Below are 20,920 nucleotides of genomic sequence, written 5' to 3'. Positions count from 1 at the left end.
GACCACCTCCCTCTCTCCTTCCCTGCCTCCCGCCCCAGGTTCAGGAGTTTGAGCATGTTAACGGGAAGTACAGCACCCCGGACTTGATCCCTGAGGGGCCCGAGGGCAAGAAGCCAAGCGAGGTCATCTCCTCGGACCCCAACACGCCAGTGCCCGCCAGCCCTGCCCACCTCCTGCCGGCCCCACTGGGCCTGCCAGGTCTGGGCTCCAATGAGTGTGGGGGGGGGCACCTGGGGCACGGCGGGTGGCAAGGCCGCAGGAGAGCCTGGGTCCTCCGCACGACCCACGTCGGACAGCCTCCCTTCCCCCCACGAGCTTCTGCCTGCAGAAATGTTGCTCTCCTCAGACTTTCTCTTTTTAATGGCTATTCGTAGACCACAATTCGTAGACCTGAACATTCGTAACTACTGTTCAGGAGTTACTAGTACATTCCCAGGTTGCATCACTTCTAATGCTGGAAGGTTTTTGTACCCCAGAGAAAACCTCGTACCTGTTAGCAGTCACTCCTCGTCCCTTCCCCCGCCAGCCCCTGGCAGCCACTAATCTTCGTTGTGTCTGTGGCTTTGCCTGTTCTGGACCTTTCCCATAGATGAAACTATATCATATGTGGCCTTCTGGGTCCGGTTTTGTTCTCCAGCCTGTTTTCGAGGTTCGTCCGTGCTGTAAGGGGGGTCATTGCTTCATTCCTTTTCATGGCCGGATACTACTCGGTTGTATGGATGAACCCTATTTTTGTTTATTCGTTCATCAGCTGATGGATTTGGGGTTGTTTCTACTTTTTGGCCAGTGTGAATAATGTGAGGGACGCTGCGAGTGGCGCGTGGCTGTGAACGTCCGGGTTCGAGCGAGGACACATCTCTTCACTGCCTCTCGTGCGCGTGTCGCTAGGAATGGCCTTGCTGGATTGCAGGGTGTAATGTGCGGAGGAACTGCTGGATTTTTTCACAGTGGCCACGTCATCTTACATTTTCCCCAGCCACGTATGACGGTTCCAGTTTCCCCACATCCTCACGGAACATTTGTTGTCTGACTTTTTGCTCGTAGCCATCCTAGTGGGTGTGAAGTGGTATCTCCCCGTGGTCTTGATTTGTGTCTCACTGACGGCCAAAGATGTTGAGGATCTTTTCATGTGCTTCTGGGCCACTTGTGTATCTTCTTTGGTGAAATGTCTTTTCCAGATCCTTTGCTCTTCTTTGATGGGTTATCTCTTTGGTGATCCATGCATTTATTTGGGCAAAACATCTTCTTCTCTCAAATGAACCTCGAAGGCCTGGCGCTGACCTACCGATGCCAGGTGACACGTGCCGCTTCTGGGCACAAGTGTGCCCTTTGGAGTGGACAGGCCTGGGTTTGGTTCCTGGCCCTGTGAGAGCCCCGTTTTCTCATCCGTGATGTGGGACAGGCTAGTGCCCACTTCCCAGGGCTACTTGGAGTACGAGAGTCACCGGCACTTGGCAGGCTGTCGAGAATCGGCCCAGTAAGGGAAAGCACATGGCTTGTCAGCCAGCCGGAAAGCGGGAACCACACCCAGCTGTTCTGGCTCCTAGGCCAGCCTCCACCCACCTCACCTCCCTGCTTTTAGGTGGGGAACCCTGCTTTGGGCAACCCTGTCCCATCAGCCTCTGGCTTCTGCCTCACTGGGCCCAAGGTCCTCCAAGGATCCCCATGTCTGCAGGCTTAACCTTGGGTCTGTGGCTCACCTGGTTCACCTGTCCTTCTCCTGGAGGTGCCTGGCCCAAATGGAGCCACCTGGTACCCCCGTTTCCTGCCCTTCACCCCGTGCCTGCCCTCGCCCACCTATCTTACCTCTTTCCTTTGATCTTTCAGACAAAATGGAAGCCCAGCTGGGCTACATGGATGAGAAGGAGCTGGGGGTTCAGAAGCCAAAGAAGCCCCCAGAAATCCAGGTATGGAAGGTGCTGGTGTCTGGGCCCCTGGGGGGTGCGGGTTGGGGGTTGGGTCTGGGGACCTTCTCAGCCCTTGCTTGGGCAGCTGGAACCCAGGCCTCCGGACACCACATCGGGGCCTCTGGGTTTTGGAGAGCAGGTTGGGAGCGCAGATGGGAACCAGGAGGGTGGGTTCCCAGCCCGGCGCCTGTCCTCTGCCCTCCACACTACTGAGGCCCCAGGCCTCGCAGCATCCCGAGCCTGTCCTCCCCAGGCCCTGCCAACAGCCCAGGACAGAGTGGAGGGCGAGGACAAGCATGAGAGCTCAGATGGCAAGGAGCGGCCGGAGGAGACGGAGAAGGCCCCGCCGTCCCCAGAGCAGCTGCCAAGAGGTGCGGCTTCCCACGGTCACCCCCCCGGCCCCCCCGCTCCACGTGGCCTCTGGCCTCAGCAGCCCTGGCTCAGAGGAGGGCGGCCAGCGGCCAGGCTGTGTTCCCCTCCGTCTCTCCCTGGCTGGGCGGTGGGCTCAGTCCTAGCCCAACAGGGTCTCCAGGATGAGGAGAGAGCCAGGGGCTCAGGTCTCTACGGTGGATTTCACCTTTTCTTACGATGCCGAGTTCGGGGGTTTTCAGGCTGTCTTTTTATTAGGATTTCTAACTCTGTTGCACCGGGGTTGGGGCCCATGAGTCTGTATGGTATTGTTTCTACATGGTGTCGATGAAACCTGCTTCCTGGCATAATATGGTCTTGTGACACGGTGTGCTTTTGAATTATGTAATATAGTATGATTTTGTAAATGGTCATGTGCGCTTGAAAAGATACACCTATTCTCTGAATCGCCGGGTGCGAGGTTCTAGATACACGTGTCAGATCATTATCTTGTTCGAGTTTCTTATATCCTTACTCATTTCTGGCTTTGCTTTGACCTGTCAAGACTGCGAGACTTGTGTCAGGATCTCTCACTATGACTGGATCGGTGTCTTTCTCCTTGTAAGGCCAGAGTAGGCCTCGTATCATTTGAGACTGGTTGTTAGGTGCATATTGGCTTAGGTTTTAGATATTTTTCTGGGAAGTGTGCCTCTTACATAATGACCCTTTTGTTCCTCCTGATACTTTTTGCTTTAAGGTTTATTTAGGCTGATTCGGATGATTTTGTTGAGTTTACATTTGGTATATGTTTTAATATCCTTTTACTTCAAAAAATACATGTACACACACTCTTTTATGATATAATCACACAGGATACAGTTCACTTATTTTATTAATTTATTTTTAAAGATTTTTTTTTATTTGAGAGAGAGGAGCGAGCAGGAGCAGGGGGAGGAGGGGGAGGAGCAGAGGGACAAGTAGACTCCCCACTGAGCGCAGAGCCCGATGTGGGGCTCAATCCCAGGATCCTGAGACCATGACCCGAGCGAGCCAAAATCGAGAGTCGGACGCTTAACCAACTGAGCCACCCAGGTGCCCCACAGGTCACCCATTTAAAATGTACAAGTTGGTGATTTTTAGTATATTTGCAGAGTTGTGCAACCACCAGCACAAATAATCTTAGAATGTTTTCATCACTCCAAAAAGAAACCCCACGTCCATTAGCATTTGTTACCCATTTCTTCCTCTCCACCCCAGCAATCACTCATCTACTTTCTGTCTCTATGAATTGGTGTGTTCTGGACATTCCATGTAAATGGAACGTCAAATAGATGCCCTTTCGTGTCTGGCTTCTTGCACTTAGCTTCATGTTTTCCAGGTTCGTCCACCTTGTGGCGTGGACCAGGGCTTCATCCCTTTGTCCTCGCTATAAATACAGTGCATTAGTATTTATCCAGCCATGAGTTGATGGACATTTCAGTTGTTTTTAATTTTTGGCTGCTGTGAACATTTATGTACCGTTTTTTGTGTGGACATAAGTTTCAGTTCTGTTGGGTATCTACCTCGGAGTGAAATTGCTGGATTGTATGCTAACTCTTTGTTTAGTATTTTGAGGAACTGCCAGATTGTTTTCTCCAGTGGCTGTACCGTTTTACATTCCCATCAGCAATGTACGAGGGTTCTGATTTGTCCACGTCTTTGACAATGCTTGTCTTTTTTTTTTTTTTAAGATTCATTTATTTGAGAGAGAGAGAGTGAGCACAAGCGGGGTGGGGGGGAGAGGGAGAGGGAGAGGGAGAGAGAATCCCAAGCAGACCCCCTGCTGAGTGCAGAGCCAGGTCCACGAGGCTCAATCTCATGACCCTGAGATCATGACCTGAGTCAAAATTGAGAGTCAGACGCTCAACCGACTGAACCACCCAGGTGCCTCTGACAACATTTGTCTTTTGATCATAGTCATATCAAATGAGAAGGGGTGAGAAGGGGTATCTCAAATGGTTTTGATTTGTATTTCCATATGCATAAAGATGCTGCGTTTCTTTTCATGTGCCATTTGTATATCTCTGTTGGAGAAATGCCTTTTCAGGTCCTTTGCTCATTTTTATTTGGGTTATCTTTTTATTACTGAGTTGTAGGAGTTCTTTATAGATACATGTTCCATATCAGATATATGATCTGCAAGCGTTTCTTCCATTCCTTTACTTTAAAACATTTTTTATTGAAGTATAGTTGACATTTATTCCTTTACTTGTAATCTGTGTAATTACATTTTAGGTATATGTCTTATAAACTGTGCATAGCAGGGTTTATCTTCAGTTCACTCACAGAATCTCTATCTTTTAGCTGGCAAGTTTGATCTCTTTACATTTATTGTAATAGCTAGCTATTTGGATGTATTTCTACTCTCTTATTTTGTACTTTATATTACCCTTGGCTTCTTTTTCCTCCTTTCCTGCTATCTCTTGGATTGATCAGACTTTTTTTATATTTCCCTTTTTGTCCTTAACTCCTTCAGAAAGTGTATAGTCAATCCTATTTTATACTCTTAAGCTTTTAACATGTATCCCTCTTGAATAAGAGAAGGGCTGTGGGTAGCCCCACTCCCTTTCCATCTTCCACATGCTGCTGCTCAGTGTTTTAGTTTCAACTTGTTTTCATTTCCCAAATTTGTTATGGTGCCTATTTCTAAATCTTTAATCCTTATTTAGATCTTACCATTCTTAGCAGTTTTGTGTTTGCTTTCTTGTTGATCATTGCTTCCTAAAGTGTCTTTCTTCCTAAAGTAGACCCTTTAATGGTGCTTTCAGCAAATTTCTGTGTGTGGAAGATTCTCTCATTGCGTGTTATTTTCCCCTTTACTCTTGAATAATAATTAGCAAAGGACAAGATAGGATAGGGGTTTTCCCTCAGCACTTCTTTTTTAAGTAGGCTCCACACCCTGTGTGGAGTCCAACACAAGGCTTGAACTCACACCCCTGAGGTCAAGACCTGGGCCAAGATCAGGAGTTGGATGCTTAACTGACTGAGCCACCCAGGTGCGCCTTCCCTCAGCACTTTGAAGATGTTTATTCCCTGTGTATTCTGGCTTCCACTGTGCTGAGAAGGCTGCTTTCAAGGTAATTGTTGTTCCTTTGTGGGAAATCTGCCTTTTCTGTCTTTCTTGACATGATAAGACCACTTTTAAGATACTCTGTTTGTGTTTGGTCACGTGTGGTTTCACTCCAATGAAATTTTTAATTATCTTGCTTGTGATTGTGATTTTTAAAGCTGAGCATTATGTCTTTCATTGATTGTGAGAAAATTCCCAGTCATTCCCTCTTTGAGTATTGCCTTTGTCCCCATTATGTTTATTTTCTCCTGGCATTCCTACTACTCATCGATTCCTTCATTCATCCAGCAAACATGTATTGAAGGCCTGCTGCGTGTTGGGTGCTATCCTGAGTCCTGGGGACACAAGCAATACACCAAAATAGCCCAGCCTTCACGTGGATTTGTATTCTAGCCGGGTAGGCAGGCGATCAGCAAACAGAAATATGTCTTTGTTCAACAACAAACTCCAAATGTGAGGAAGAAAAGAAAGCAGGTACAAGGTTAGCCAAAGATGGGGGCTGGTGGATCTGTTCTGTCTCTACTTCTTTTTTGCCTCTCTGGCACAGCTTTTCTTTTCTTTTTTAAGATTTTATTTATTTATTTGAGAGAGAGAGAGAGCGCCCACACGCACATGAGTGCACAAGTGGGGGAAAGAGTAGAGAGAGAGGAACAAGCAGACTCCCCTCCGAGCACAGCACCTGGACATGGGGCTCGATCCCAGGACCCCGAGATCATGACATGAGCCAAAGTCAGACTCTTAACTGACCGAGCCACCCAGGTGCCCCTCTCTAAGGCTTTTTGAATCATCATTAGCTCTAGCTTCTGCTGTTTGCTTTATCCTGTTTTGTTTCATCATACTTGCTATTTGTGTTATTTTCTGTGGCTGCAGAACGAATTATTATAACCTCAGTTCTTCAAACAACTCCCACGTACGAGCTGACAATACAGTGGGTAACAAGTCTGACTTGGTGTGGCTCGGTTCTCTGCTGAGGGTCTCGAAAGACCGACATCGAGGTGTTGGCTGGGCTGAGTTCTCGTCTGCAGCTCAAGGGGAAAAACCTGCTTCCAAGCCCACTCTTGCTGGCCGACGTCAGCTCCTTGGGGAGGGGGCCTGAGGCCCCATTTCCTTGCCGGCTGTCAGATGGGGGCTGTTCACTGATGTTCTTTTCTGTGACTGGTTGGAAAAAACCCTGCTTTTCGAGGACTGGTGTGATGAGGTCAGGCTCACCCAGGTAATCTCCCTCTTGGAGGGTCACCTGTGCCCCATCCCACGCCCCACTTGTACTCCAGGGCCCGGAAGTCTTGGAGGACATCTCAGATTTCTGCAATGAAAATGTTTAAAATGTTAATGATTGTGTATTTTATTTCTAGAAGTTTTAGCTGGCTTTTTCTAGTTTCCCTTTTTTTTTTTGTGGACTTGTCTTATTATGGATTCTTGTCTTTCTTGTCTCTCTCGCTGGTGGATGGATACATGTTTCTGAATTTTGGTTGGGTGCACCTTTATCAGGGATTGTTTTATCCTTGGGAGCCCTGTGTCATCTGAGTAGAAGGAATGTCCCTGCTCTATTTCCAGAAGCCCCAGGCCCTGTGGTGTCACTGGTGGACTGGCTGGTTTGGGACCAGTTTTTATGGCACTCTCTCTGCTGGGGTGGCAGGGTTTAGATTCCACGGTCATGGTCATGGCCACGGCAGCCCAGCGATGGGACGTCAGACGGAACTTTCTGTCTTTCGTTGATTGCACAGCCGCTGGAGCGTGTTGTGTCGTTGGAGGGTGTTGGAGAACCAGGGCAGGTTCTCTGATCTTTGGGGCATGTAGTCTCGTCCTCCCTGTCTGCATGTCGAGACGCAGCCCCAGCCCCCCAGGCCTCTGCCTGGCATCCACTCACCCCCTTCTCTTTATGGCACCGACAATTTCCTTGTCTCCCTGTGAGCTCACTGCGTGTTCTTCCAAGGTGATAGATTTTGTCTGACATTTCTGGGTGTTTGTAAGAGGGCTTTGTGTTAAGGAAGTCCTGCCGTGTTGCCCGAATGTGGAGTCCTCTGCTTATTGTTGTGGTAGGGAGGATTTCGAGACTGTGCCTTGAGGAGTTTGGGGGTGGGGTGCTGCTGGGGTGGCGGTGAGAGGGAAGGGGCAAGCCGATGGGTGTTGGGGTCCATGCCCCCCATCCCTGCCTTCCCAGAGGACCCGTCCTTGATGGCCCCTGTTGGACTCCTCAGTAACGTGATAGGTGGGATTCTATGTGTGGGTGAAATGGAGTTGGAAAGCCACCAGCCCGGGGTCCCCTTTGTCTGTCCTGGACCTGTCCCTACTCAGCAAACACCCTTTGTCTTGCAGAAGAAGTGCTTCCTGAGAAGGAGAAAATTCTGGACAAGCTGGAGCTAAGCTTGATTCACAGCAGAGGGGATGGCAGTGATTTCAGGCCAGGTTTGGGGCTCTTGTGTGTGCTCTGTCCTGTGACCCTTGGGCTCTTGAGGGCACCGTCTGGACCCTGTTGGGCCTCCTGCTGCTTCCATGGGCGCCACCATCCACCCATTAACCCACCCACCCACCCACTGGCACTGGTGGGCAGGAGCCCGGGCTCCCCAGCCCTCGGCAGGGGGGAAATGCCACCCCTCTCCTAATCCCTCCTGTGGTTTCAGCCACCACTGGGAGAAAAGTGAGCGAGCCATAGAGCTTGGTCTGGAGCATTTGGGGCTCAGTCAGAGACTTTGTGTACCTGTAGGTGCTGGAGTGTTCTGGAACACTTATCCTCAGATGGGACTCCCCCGGACAGCACTGCTGGCCTCTAACTTAATGTGCACTTTTCACAGCACTCGGCCCTGGGTTCCCAGGTGGTCCTGATTGAGTGGGGGAGCAGCACCTGGGCCTGGAGCCCACCCTCCCTGCTCAGGGCAGAGAGAGGGGCTGCTGGTTTGTCTGTTTAAAATCCCTCTTTGCTGTGAGCCCCTTGAGGACGAGGAGATATGGCTCCCACTTGCCTTTGGGTCCCCAGTCCCCGGTGCTTGGTGGACAGAGGCCCCTGGGCAGTACCTTTCAGATGGATAAATGAATATGGGTCCATCCTCCCGTAGATGACACCAAAGTGGAGGAGAAGGAGCCCATTGAAACACAGCAAAATGGTGACAAAGAGGAAGATGAGGAGGGGAAGAAGGAGGACAAGAATGGGAAGTTCAAATTCATGTTCAACATTGCAGATGGGGGCTTCACAGGTATTGGGCTGAGGCTGTGGGCAGAGAGCTGGGTGGTTTTTGTCACGGGCTTCCTAACTCTGTGAGTCCTGGGAGTCTGGGCAGATGCTCATTTTATACTAAAGTGTGAATGGTTCATGAAAGTACAGTATATAAGCTTTACTGGCAACCCTGGAGTACTGAACTTCCAGGGCTGGGGAGATGGTGGGTATGAGGAAGACACTCTCCTACACCTGCCTCTGTGAGGGACTGGGGGGCACCTCATTCCGCTCCCCTCGGCTGGCTTCCCAGAGCTGCACACACTGTGGCAGAATGAGGAGCGTGCTGCTGTGTCCTCGGGGAAAATCTACGACATCTGGCACCGACGCCATGACTACTGGCTGCTGGCGGGCATCGTGACGTATCCTTGGCCAACCCCGGCGGGGCAGGACTCCGGCCTGTTCCTCTGAGGACCTCGAGGAGGGACATGGGGTGTGTGGGGTGAGGAGTCAGGAGCCAGCGCTCTGGATCAGGTGCTGAGGACCCTTTACTGGTGGTGATGGGGACGACGGTGATGACCACGGCTGTGGCTCGTGCCTTTATGCCCCGTGCTCACTCCGTCCGCACAGCAGCCTCGAGGGGCACCACTGTGATTCCCGTTATACAGGGGAGGAAATGATGCTCAGAGAGGCCACGTGACTTGCCCAGGGACACACAGGTAATAAGCCTCAGCCCATCCCTCTGACTTTACAACAAATAGCCCTAACTCCTGGCTGATACATACCTCCCTTCCTCCCAGTAATGACGCCTGAAGGGGGCATTGCCATTTACGGTGGGCTCGTAGTCATTCATTCAGTCTTGATTGCTCATCTCCTACGTGCCAGGCGTGGAGAGTGCAACCCTGAACTGCATTCCCCAATCCCTGTCTCCCTGGGGCTCACATCCTGCTGGGGACAGATGGGGAATGCCGTAGGGTAGCGAAGTGTGGCGTTCAACAGAACAGGACAGGGCAGGCAAGGGGCAAATGGAGTGTTGGGGGTGGGGATTGCATTTTCTAATGGGTGCTCAGAGGTGACATTTGAGCACAGACCTCCCAGGGGCAAAGGGAGGGCCTCACAGCTGCCCACAGAAAGCCCCTCAGCAAAGCTGACCTGGTTATAGGAGAGGGGGAGTGTTCTAGAATAGGGGTCAGCCAACCTTTCCTGGAAGGGGCCAGAGAGTGAATGTTTCAGGCTTTGCGGAGTGATTACTCCTCTCTCATTTTAGCAGAAGCAGCCACGCGTGATAGTAAACCAGTGAGTGAGACCACCTTCCAGGAAAAGTTTAAAAAAATGGGCTGGGTGCCCATGTGGCCTGGGGGCCGTAGTGTACTGATTCCTGTCGTGGAGGTGAAGGTGTTTGAAGCCAGCCTGCCTGGGTTCAAATCCTGACTGTGCCCCCCACTAACTGTGGGACCTTGGGCACGATAATTTTCTTGTGTGTCCTTGTTCCCTTGACGGCTCTCGGGGAGGACCCTTCCTTGCCTCCCGCCAGCTTCTGGCGGCGGCTGTCAGTCCTTGGTTCTCTGGGCAGCTGCCCCATTGCCGTCTCTCCCCTGCACTCACATGGCCTTCTTCCCTGGGTGTCTGTGTGTCTGGGTCCAGATGTCCTCTTCTTAGAAGGACAGGAGTCACTGGGTTTGTGCCCACCCTAATCCAGGATGACTCCTTCTTTTTTTTTTTTTTTTTAATATTTTATTTATTTAGTTGACAGAAATAGAGACAGCCAGCGAGAGAGGGAACACAGGCAGGGGGAGTGGGAGAGGAAGAAGCAGGCTCATAGCAGAGGAGCCTGATGTGGGGCTCGATCCCAAAACACCGGGATCACGTCCTGAGCCGAAGGCAGACGCTTAACAACTGCACCACCCAGGCACCCCCAGGATGACCCCTTCTTAACTACATCTACAAAGACCCCATTTCCAAATGAGGTCACAGGTGTGGGCATTGGGACTTGAAGTTTCCGCCCTCCGGATTGTTAGGACGAAGGGTGCGGTCCCTGAAGCCTCAGTGCTGTCTGGGCCCCTGAGGGCACCTGTCGGGGTCCGCTGTCCTGTCACCACCATCAACTTGCTCACCTTGCAGCCAAGGTTAATGACGTGTCTGAAAACACACAGCCAGGATGCTGAACCCAGGCTGTTCCCCCCTCGCCCTCCCACCTCCCACCCCATGGCCCGGTTTGCCCTTAACGGTGCCCACCAGGCACGGCTACGCCCGCTGGCAGGACATCCAGAATGACCCGAGGTACATGATCCTCAACGAGCCCTTCAAGTCTGAGATCCACAAGGGCAACTACCTGGAGATGAAGAACAAGTTTCTGGCCCGCAGGTTCAAGGTCAGTCCCCGAAGGCCAGAGCCTGCAGGGGAGGGGCTGCTGCAAGAAGACAGCTGACATGGGGGGCCCGGGGCAAGGCAGCAGCAGCCCCCTCCTCATATATCTGGACGTGGGCCAGGCTGTCCACCATGTAGTCAGTCATGTAGTCGATCAATGAACAGTGTGTTGGGTCCTGGATCTGGCCCAGGGCCCCCTGGGCGGGTGTCCCTGCTCTGGGTGATGGTGCAGAGAACCCAGATTGGTGAGAGCTCCAAGAGAGGGGCTACGAGCAGACCAGGGCCCGTGGGGGTGGGTGCTGGTGGAGGAGGGGCCAGGCCAGTGCTCAGTGCCTCCGGCCTCATCCCGCAGCTGCTGGAGCAGGCCCTGGTCATCGAGGAGCAGCTCCGGAGGGCCGCGTACCTTAACATGACCCAGGACCCCAGCCACCCCGCCATGGCCCTCAACGCCCGCCTGGCCGAGGTGGAGTGCCTTGCCGAGAGCCACCAGCACCTGTCGAAGGAGTCCCTCGCTGGGAATAAGCCGGCCAATGCTGTCCTGCACAAGGGTGAGCGAGCCCACTTCCCAGAGGCCGGCTACCTGCCTTCCTCCTGCCCTGTGGGTCCTTGGCCATCGATGAGGCCACTGATGGGGCAGGGGTCAGCCCAGAGGGTGTAGCCTCCTGGCCAGGATGGGACAGTCCATCATCCAGTCCAGGGAAAGTTAGCCCCTCCCTTCTCTGGACTTCTCGAAGTCTGCTCCCTGTAGGCCCTGGTCTGGGGGTCTAACTCAGAAGTCTATTCGATTTACACACTCTTGCTTATCAAGGCCTGACAATATGCTTTAAACACGGCGTCTCTTTAATGCTCGTAATATCCTTAAGTGGTGAGGTTTATTGCCCCGTTTTAAAGACGGGGACGTCGATGCTCAGGGTGGTGAAGTAATTGGCCACGATCTCCTGGGATTCAGACTCCTGTGCTCCAGGTCTTCAGCAAGCTCCCAGGCTGCTTAGAGGGATGGGGGAGGCCAAGCTCACACGAGAGCCCCTGGACTTGCTGAACCCTGCTGTGTCTGGGAGGTGTCTCCTGAGGCAGCGGGGTCCCGGGCCGCAGGCCTCCCTGGGAGTTGGGGGGCTGGTGGAGGGCCTGGCGGAAGCCCAGCGTTGGCTCAGAGTTTCTGGCTCTCCCTGGGCAGCCCTTGGGCCCCTGGGGAAACGTGCTGTTGGCCCAGGTGGCGTGTCTCCGCTTTGTGGGCCTGGAGGGCCGGCGAGGAGCGCCCTCTGTGCCAGCGGCCGGGGAGGGCGATCGCCCCCTCGCAGATGAGCACCAGCCCGCTGGTGGGCCGCAACTCCTCCCGTCCCCCCTTCCCTCTCGCAGTCCTGAACCAGCTGGAGGAGCTGCTGAGTGACATGAAAGCAGACGTGACGCGCCTGCCCTCCATGCTGTCCCGCATCCCCCCCGTGGCCGCCCGCCTCCAGATGTCGGAGCGCAGCATCCTGAGCCGCCTGACCAACCGAGCCGGCGACCCCACCATCCAGCAGGTCAGGTTCGGCCCGCGCGCCCTGGGCCCGGTCCCAGTCACGCAAGCCCTGGGCGCCCCTGGGTGGGGGCTTGGGTGGGGGGTGTGGGACTACGACCTTTAAACCTGGGTCCTTGCCTCCAGGGCGCTTTCGGCAACTCCCAGATGTACAACAACAACTTTGGGCCCAACTTCCGGGGCCCTGGACCGGGAGGGATTGTCAACTACAACCAGATGCCCCTGGGGCCCTATGTGACCGGTAGGTGCCCGCCGCTTCTGGGCAGCCCGTGCAGGGGCGCCCCTTGGGGGCCCGGCCTACCCCCCCATCACCGCAGGCAAGCCGAGCTTCTCTGTCTCTCTCACAGATATCTAGCTGTCCCCGCGATTTCCCTCTGTTGCAGTGCTCATTTCCAGCTGAGGTAAGCCTGCCCCTGCACGCCCCACCGTCCCTTGTCCCCCTCCTCGGGCTGCCGAGTCGGGCCTGGCCAGGATCGGCCCTGATGCCGGCGGGCGTGCTCCCGTGTGTCCACAGCAGTGAGTCCGCCCCAAACCCGGTCTGCACGGCTCCGCCTCCACTGCCCGGCGGGGTGGTGGGCACCCCAGGACATCGGCTGCCCACCCAGGGCAAGGGGGGTGGCTTAGGGTGAAAATGGCTAAGAGAGGGGAGCTTACTCCCGGAAAACTGCCAGTTCACTCTGGCCTCCTCCCCCCAGGCCCCCCGCTTTGGGGTGGAGGCGCTGGGGGTTTCCAGCCTGACTGCCCCCTCAGAACGCTCTCTTCCCAGGGCCTCTCTGGCCCTCCAACGTGGCAGGGGGGCCTTGGCTCGGGAGCTCCTTCTGATGGGAGGTGGCTGGGACAGGTGGTGGGTGCTCCCCTCTAACGCAGACCTGGCCGCGCAGCCGGGTGACCATGACTGGCCTCTTGCAGCCACGCCCGCCGGGCCACCTGCCCGACCCCCACAGGAGAGAAAAGCTACCGCCTTTTTAGGAGCCTTGCCACCTTGGGACGGAAAGGGAAACTGAGTAATGCCATCCCATGGGGGACAAGGCCTAGCCTGGCTGGGCCGGAGCTCAGAAGTGCCACCTCATCACCATGCCAGTGTCCCCCAGCGTCACACCCACCACACCGGGACGTGCCCCTCGGCCGCTTTGCCGGACAACTTCTTAGAGGAGATTTCATTTCTTTGTACATCTTTTGCACTTTCCTATTGACGACTTGAACGAAGTCTGTCTTGATATAAAAGTTGAGTGACGTATGGAGGGGTCTAACCTGCCACACTCACGTCTCTCTGTCAACGGGCTCCAGACTGCGAGGGAAGATCCCAGAAACCCTGCTGCTGCCCCGTGGACTCGGCCCGCCTGGAGAGTCCTCCGTGTGCCCCCACCCACCCCACCCCGTCTGTACTGCCTGACTGCCTGTGTTCTGGCCCCTGCCCCTCGGGGCTCCCCCGTGCTGGATGGGTCAGGACTGGGGAGTGGCTGCCCGGCCCCAGGGTAGAGACCTCGGCTGGTGCCCGGGGCTGGGGGTGTCTTCCGCCCCCTTCCTGCTGGGGCTGGAGACCACCAGGTATGAGCTGTCTCTGGGGGGGAGGGGAGCCTGTCAGCAGGTGTCTGTCCCTGGCCCAGCCTGTCTTGCAGGCCCTGGACTCTGTTAGCAGCAGCGGACTACGGCCGGGCTGCCGGGAAGGCCACATGCAGCCTGGGCCCCTGGGAGGGAGGGGAGAAGCCTGCACACGTGGCATGGGGCCGCGAGAGCCTTAGTCTCAGCATCTGCGGGAGGGGCTTGCCCTCTGTGGGGATGTGGTTAGCATCCTAGCAGGGCGGGTCACAGTGGCACTGAGGGTGGCCCAGGAGACCCTGGTCCTGCCCGGTGCCCTGGGAGGCCCGTCACACCCCTTGTAGGTACACACTCCCTGTTCGGCCTCATGGCCACAGATGCAAGGAAACTTGGCTACCCCTTGGGGCCCGGACTTATCCCTGTCCTCCTGTCCTCGGAGAGGCCCCGATCTGGTCACTTGCCGCCCGGACCGGGGCCACAGCTGCCCTTGCTGCGTTGTCGGAGGGCCAGGGGAAAGCTGGATGTGGAGGCTGGGGACTGGACCTGATGACCGTCCAGCCCTCCTAGCTGGAGCATCCCAGGCTTCCTGTGGGGAACCCCAACTGGGCCCCCTCCTGCACTCAGCCGGTGGTCTCCCGTGAGGGCCCCTGCTGGTGGGGAGGAGCGGGCCAGGCCCTGGGCCTGTGTCCTATGCTTCCTCTGCCTGGCTCAGCCTGAAGGGTTTTCCCAGCCTTGGACAGGGGGCTTTCTGGGGAAGTGTCCTGGCTACAGAATCCAGGAGGGGCCAAGATATGGGGGTCTGTCTGTGGGCCTCTTGGGCAATTAGCCAGGTCTCATGGGGTCCCGGGTGTCCTCTGTAAATGGCTCTCTGTGAATCCCTTGAGGGCTGGACCCCAAAGCCTCTTCCATCTTGGTGTTCCCTCACTTCAGTCTCAGTCAGAACCCCCGAGGCTGGCTCTGCCTCAGGACCGCGGGTGGGTGCAGGGGCGAGCACCCCGAAGGCGGCACGCAGCTTTCCAGGCCGCATGCAGCAGCGCTGACCTCGCCTTCTGGGAAGGGCAGGGTTGCCCCAAGCCACTGGTTCCCACGGGGCTGTGAGGACAGGCTTGTGGTATCCTCTGCTCGGTGCCTCCCTGCAAAGGCTCCTGGATCAGGCCACAGGCAAGGTGACCACATGAGCCCCCTCCCACCCTGGAGCCCTGTGACACTCCCCTCCCAGACCTCGAGTCAGCCCTGGGGCTGGCCTCATTGGGCACAGTGCTGGCCTCCCCTGGCCACAATGGATGGGTCTGGAGTGTCTAGCCAGGAGGCCCACGGTGGCAGGGCCGGGGCCCGCATCTCCACTGCCTTGCCCCAAGGGCTGGTGGTCCCCCTGCTGTCAGCCCTTCATCCCCAGGAAGCCTCTCTCTGTCCCCCCCCACCCCCCCCACCCCCCCCCCACCCCCCCCCCCCCCGTCTTTGCTTCCAGGCCAGGCCTCTCCCTGGCCCTCCTCTACAGGGCCAGAACTCATGTCTGTGATGGCTAGGTCTGGGAAGGGCTCAGCTCTCCACCATCAGCACCTGGAGGCCCGGGGTGAGGTGGGGGGCTTCGGGCAATCGGGGAGTGGGTTTCTGGTCGGCTGGTTTGGGAGAGGAAAATGGATCTCAGACTGTTTTCTTCTTAGTTTCTCAGTTACCTCCTGCCACGCGTGGCGTCGGGGAGCGGGGCGTCCGCAGTCCTCGGCATCCCCCGGCTGGGGGATTTGGGTTTTGCTGCTGGCAGAGTGAGGGGCTTTGCATACGAGCAGAAGCCTACCGTGCTGGCCCGCGTTTTTGTTTCCAGCCACCCTATTATTTAAACCAGGCTGAGGGGGCTTTCCATCGAACCACCTGGGGGCCACAGTTGCGGAAAGCATTGCCTGCTGGGCTCCCGGGCGACGAGGGGAGCTTGGGCTGGACCGACCACGTCCGGAGGGCCCCCCTCTCGCACGCGCCTGCCCCGGAAGTGCGTTCCCTGTGAGCAGACCCTCCCTGCAAGCCACCCGCGGAAGCTCCTTTGCTTTCTGCAAGTTACGGCCAAGGTCCTGCTGATAGCCACAGCTGGTGCCGGTGCCCGCCCTCCCGCTCCTCAGGGGTCCCTTTCCAGGGTCCCAGGGGGCCTCCCCAGCCCGGACTGGCTGGTCGAGTCTTGCCCCAGTGACACCGCAGCTCTTGCTCCCAAATGTCGGGTCCCAGGGCTCTTGAGGGCCTGAGAGGGTCGTGTAGAGGGTGGGCTCAGGGACAGGAGTGCCTCCAGCGATTGGGCAGGGGGCCTGGCTGGGAGGTGGGGGGCGGGGGAGGTCCCGCCCTTCCCTGCGCCTGTGGCTGTCCTGTGCCCACCGCGGTCTCGGCGAGGAAGCTGGCTCCTGCCCCATTTTATATCTCCGCAAGTTTACAGGTCGTGGTGCGTCAGCCCAAAGTCATTGGCGTTGTGTTTTGGGTTTTTTTCTTAGTTTTCAGATTTTTTTTAAACAAAAGTATTTTTTTAGGTGCGATAACCCAGAAAGGGCCCGTTGGGTGTGTGTGTATGTCCTGAACCCCTGACATGGAGATGGGGGTCCCAGCCCCCCTCGGCTCCTGTGTGCTGGAGATGAGGGAAGGGTCGTGCCCCCTGTGCATCGGAGTATGGGGGGATGGGGGAGCAGACCCCCACCCAGGTTGGCAGCTGGTCCAGCTAAGGGGGGCCAAGCCCCTGGCCCTGGGTACAGCCCCAGGCCAGCAAAGGGGCCAGGGACTTTTGGGGTGAGTTGGGAGGGTCCCAGCTGGGAGGGTCCTGGCCAGGGGGTTGGAGCTGGAAGCTGAGCCCCCGTGAGTGGTGACCCGTCCGGTCCTTGGCAGGACACGTGAGCGGCCGGACAGGGACTGCAGCCGACACAATCCCCTTTACTTTGTACTCTGTGTGTGTGTCTTGGTTTTCTGTGTTTTAATAAATCCTTTGGGAAAGGATTCAATCAAAGTGTTTTCCTCGATTCTCACTCATCTAGGGTGGGGGTGGGAGCTAGAGACGGGGGAGGCATGTGGGGGATGGGGCAGTACCTGAAGCCAGCTCCCACCTGAGAAGACATGGCCTCATGAGGCTGAGGGGCTTGCTGGGAAAGGGGGGCCCAGGAAAGGGTGGTGCCTGTCTCTCCCGCCTGCACCCCTAAATGCAAACACAACATGGCATCAGAGAAACGCTGAGCCCCCAGTGGCACCCGGTGGGCTCCCTGGACCCTGATCTCTCTGCACCCAGACAGCGAGCAGCTTCCCAGCAACAGAGAATGTGTGTGTGGAGGGTAGTGGGGGGGCACCCCATCCCCGAATCACTTGGGCTATGGGGGGCCTCAGAGTCCCCAGTCTCAGCTTCTCCCCAGGGCCCTTTTCCCCAACTCTACCCTTTGACCCAGGTTCAGAATTTCGGGGTTGGGGGCAGTCGGCCGGCCCCTGCAGGTGGCAGCCTTCTCCCCGCCCCCCCACCGCCCACAGACCGGCCCTGGAAATGAGCAGAAAGCCGCAGACCCCCGCCAGGCTGGGGTTTTATTTGTCATTCCATAAATACGGTGGCTGTATCTCGGCTGTGTCGTCTGCAAGCGCGAGGCGTAAGGCAGTCTCCGCCTGCGGTAGGGAATGCAGTTAGCTGAGGGGCCGCAGTCGTTAAAAAAACGGGGAGAGAAGAAAAGCGCGTTATTTACATGACGGGAAGAGGACAGAAGACGCAGTAAGCCCCTCTGTCGTCCTCGGGATCTCGGATTCGCAGGGGATTTGGGATGAGAAATGGTGGGGGCTCCGTGTGTCAGCGAGGGAGACTGAGGCCAGCCCTGCCCTCAGCCTGGGCCTCTGTCCTGTGTTGGGTACTCCCCAAGGGTCCCCTTGGGCACACTCTGCCTCAAGGGGAGGGCTGGAGGCTGACCGGCGGGCAGCTGGGGCTCCTGGGGGGCCGCCCTTCACCAGGTGGCATGAGGCCAGCTGGCCTTAAACCCACCGTGGGGCCTGGGCCACTCCTACAGGGCCTGTCTCTGCCCGGCCTCCTGTCTCCAGACTCTGGCTGCCCTTGGGCCCACCTGACCCCCTCCCCCACACCAGCCCCCTTCTAAGTCGGGGGCCCTCCCCCAGGAAGCAGAACCCTGGCCTCCCTAACAGCGGCTGTGGGAAAAAGAGGACACGGGAGCCAGGCTGTGGATGGCACCCCCAGGGTCAGGAAGCAGCTTGGGTCCTGGCAATGGGCATTTCGGCCTTGGCGCAGCTCAACTCTGAGGGCCCTCGTCTCCCTCTGGCAAACCTGCGGCCTTCCCAGGTGTGGCTCCTGGTGAGGGGGGCAGCAGCCCCGCCCTCGAGCCCCACCGCAAGCCCTGGCCTATCTTCCGGCAGTGGGCAGGCCGGGGGCGGGGAGCAGTGTGAAGGGGGCCCAGCCACTCTTCCCCCAGCGAGGGGTGGGCAGTCTGGTCCCAGAGCACTGGTCCCTGCCCATCCCGTGCGGTGGTGGGGAGTGGCTGCAGGCCAGGGGGCCCTGTGGGGACAAGCTTGCCACACCCACAGTGTGCCTCGTGTTTTGGTGGAGATGACCCCCAGGGGCCTGGTCCAGGAGGAGGGGGGAGGGTTCTAGACTCCAGGGTCAGCACACATGTCAGGAACGGAAGTTGTTCCCCTCCCTAGGTGCCCCCTGCGTGTGTGTCTCTCCCAGGCCTCGGCCCCGCCAGGACTGGCCAGCAGGCCCTCTGAGAATGGCAGGAGGAGCCCCTCCAACAGCAGCTTGTCTGAAGGCAAAGCAGACCCAGTCACCTGCAGTGCGGGTGAAGGTGTTGGGGGTGTCAGGGTGGGGGCCGCCCTACGGCGTGGGCTCCTGGCCCCTGCCCCCACGTGGCCAGCAGAGGCCGATACCTCAGAACCGTGGGAGCTGGGCCTCCTGGCTGCAGGCGCCTCCCCTCCTCCATCTTCCCAGCCTGGGGCTGACGGTTCTGTCTGTCCTTCCTCAACTCTGTCCTCAGTCTGTTCCAGGCTGGGGGTGGGTGTACGGAAGGGAATGACTAACTCAGCCATCCTGCCCTCTTCACAGGGGTGTGTGCAGGTCCGGGGGTGGTCCTGCTGCCTGTCTGCCCAGGGGACAAGTTCTGGGCACCCAGACTTAGCACCCTAACGTGGGGTGCCTCACCCCGGCCGGATCCGAGGCCTTGAAGAAGGCACTGCTCCAGGGAGAGGCTCCTGGGGTCTTTTCGTAGATTGTGGGGGCTCCTGCTAGATGTTCAGGCCCCCCAGGCCCTGGGCATGCCGCACAGAATGCCCCAGGGACCAGCCCTCACTGAAAGGACCTAAGTGCGGTCTCTCTGCAGACCCGAAGGCCACTGCCCAGGCGGAGCGGAGCACGCTCCCCTGCACGCAGCAGCCACAGGCTAGCTACACAGGCGAGACCTCGAGGGCCTCCAGCGGCCAGGACAGAGGGGCGGTGGACGGAGCGCCTGGCCAGGAGGGCAGGTGGGGGCCCCGGAGGGATCCGGGCTGGAGCCCGCTCCTCAGGCCCCTCCCCCGTGCTCAGGGCTGCTCTGGGCACAGGGCTCTTCAACTGTGCGGGGCGGGGGGGCGGGGGGGAGCTGGCAGGGCGATGCGCTCGGTTAGACCCCGAACTTCCTGTGGGCCCCACTTGATAGTGAATCCCCCTGGGTCTCAGCCCCTGCCGGCAAGGGTGGGGGTGGGGGTCAAGGGACAGCTCGGAAGGCCCCTGAGAGACCCGCTGGGCAGGTGGGGGTGCTGAAGGAGGTGCGGAATGAATCGGAGGTCGGGCCCATCGTAAAATGCTGGGAGCCCTCGGCAAGAGGGAGGGTGAGGGAGATCCCCACCGGGGAGGCCCCACCCAACGTCCAGCGCCCCAGCGGAGGGGGCTCTGGGAAGGGCCAGACCTGGTTTCCTCTTTCTCGCCCCCAACACCAGGTGGGGGTTCTCAGCAGAGGAGAGGCCAGCCCTGCTGCCCGCAGGACCCAGCCGGGTCTCGGCCTGGCCCGGACCGGAGGTGTCTCTGGGAAGGGCCGAGGCTGGGAGCAGCCGCGTGGTTTCTTCCTGGAGGGTGAGCAGTGGCTGCAGGGGGGCTGGGGCAGGACTTGTCCAACATCCTGCCCCATCCACGCGGTCTCCCCGGCACGGATCTGAATTCGGTCCCGCGAAGCAGCGAATGGTGTCTTGCAGCAAATTTGAGATCTTTTCCCTGACGACATCTCGCCGTGGTGTTTTCTTTTTGATGCAAACCACACCCCTGACTTGGCTTCAAAACAGCTTAAGCGAGCAAACAAGAGAGACTAGGAGGGAAACGGAAAGTGTCCAGGCAAGCGGCCGGGGTCTTCTTAGGATCTGTAGTCTTTTTTGCTGTAGGGTTTATTGCCCAAAATACTATCAATCTCGTGGATAATGGAAGACGACAGTTTCGGAAGGACCTGTGTGCGAGAGGACAAGAGCTAACCAGAATCCCGCCAAGACTGGCCTGGCCTGTGGAGGAGGCTGGGTGACAATCTTCCGGTCACCGCCGGCCTGTCCTGCCTCATCACATCAGGCTTCTAGCCGAAGCAGAGGGGGGCTATGCTCCTTCTGTGTTCTAGAGATCTGGGGCAGAGAGGAAGCTTGCCCGGGTTTATCTCTGCGTCTCAAGCTCCAGAATGCTCTAGAACCCATCTAGAGGGCACACAAATACAGATTCCAGGGCCAGGCACCGATTTCTGCACCCCCAAACTACTTTTCCTAGCCTTCCCTACTTGAACCAACAGCAAGGCTGCCCTTCCAGGTGACAGAAGCCACGGGCTCCCTCTGACCATGCTCTCGCTCACCCTCGTCCCCGTCCTGTTAGCCTCACCTTCTTCAACATCCAGGATCTAACCCTCTTGGAGGAGCCTGCTGTCACTTCCCTGCACATCTCCCTGCCCCCCCTCCTGTTCCCTAAACTCTTTCCTCCACTCAGCAGCCGGGGAGAGAGGGATCCTTTTAAAATGTAGGTGGGGACTAGACCCCTC

The 20,920-nt window shown here is 57.3% G+C and overlaps 2 protein-coding genes across 4 annotated transcripts in view; one reads left to right on the top strand and one right to left on the bottom strand.

Moving 5' to 3' along the window:
* The window catches only part of CHD5 (chromodomain helicase DNA binding protein 5), a 56,543-nt gene extending 42,453 nt beyond the window's left edge, over positions 1-14,090 (top strand). The window contains exons 31-42 of the mRNA XM_048222049.2: positions 39-198; positions 1,828-1,907; positions 2,161-2,278; positions 7,681-7,770; positions 8,418-8,555; positions 8,826-8,934; positions 10,751-10,883; positions 11,232-11,427; positions 12,236-12,399; positions 12,522-12,636; positions 12,743-12,796; positions 13,305-14,090. Coding sequence (XP_048078006.1) covers positions 39-198; positions 1,828-1,907; positions 2,161-2,278; positions 7,681-7,770; positions 8,418-8,555; positions 8,826-8,934; positions 10,751-10,883; positions 11,232-11,427; positions 12,236-12,399; positions 12,522-12,636; positions 12,743-12,750 — 1,311 coding nt within the window. The 3' untranslated portion in view covers positions 12,751-12,796; positions 13,305-14,090. The remainder of the gene's footprint in view (positions 1-38; positions 199-1,827; positions 1,908-2,160; positions 2,279-7,680; positions 7,771-8,417; positions 8,556-8,825; positions 8,935-10,750; positions 10,884-11,231; positions 11,428-12,235; positions 12,400-12,521; positions 12,637-12,742; positions 12,797-13,304) is intronic.
* Positions 14,091-17,449: 3,359 nt separating this feature from the next.
* KCNAB2 (potassium voltage-gated channel subfamily A regulatory beta subunit 2) overlaps positions 17,450-20,920 on the bottom strand; it is an 86,265-nt gene continuing 82,794 nt past the window's right edge. For all 3 annotated transcript variants that reach the window (XM_044391483.2, XM_057305422.1, XM_026519984.4), the window contains one exon: positions 17,450-20,350. In XM_044391483.2, the coding sequence (XP_044247418.1) occupies positions 20,261-20,350 (90 nt within the window). In that variant the 3' untranslated portion in view covers positions 17,450-20,260. The remainder of the gene's footprint in view (positions 20,351-20,920) is intronic.

This window comes from Ursus arctos, unplaced genomic scaffold (assembly GCF_023065955.2).
Source record: "Ursus arctos isolate Adak ecotype North America unplaced genomic scaffold, UrsArc2.0 scaffold_32, whole genome shotgun sequence".
NCBI classification, from domain to species: Eukaryota; Metazoa; Chordata; class Mammalia; order Carnivora; family Ursidae; genus Ursus; species Ursus arctos.
This window is presented reverse-complemented; position numbering and strand designations above follow the sequence as displayed.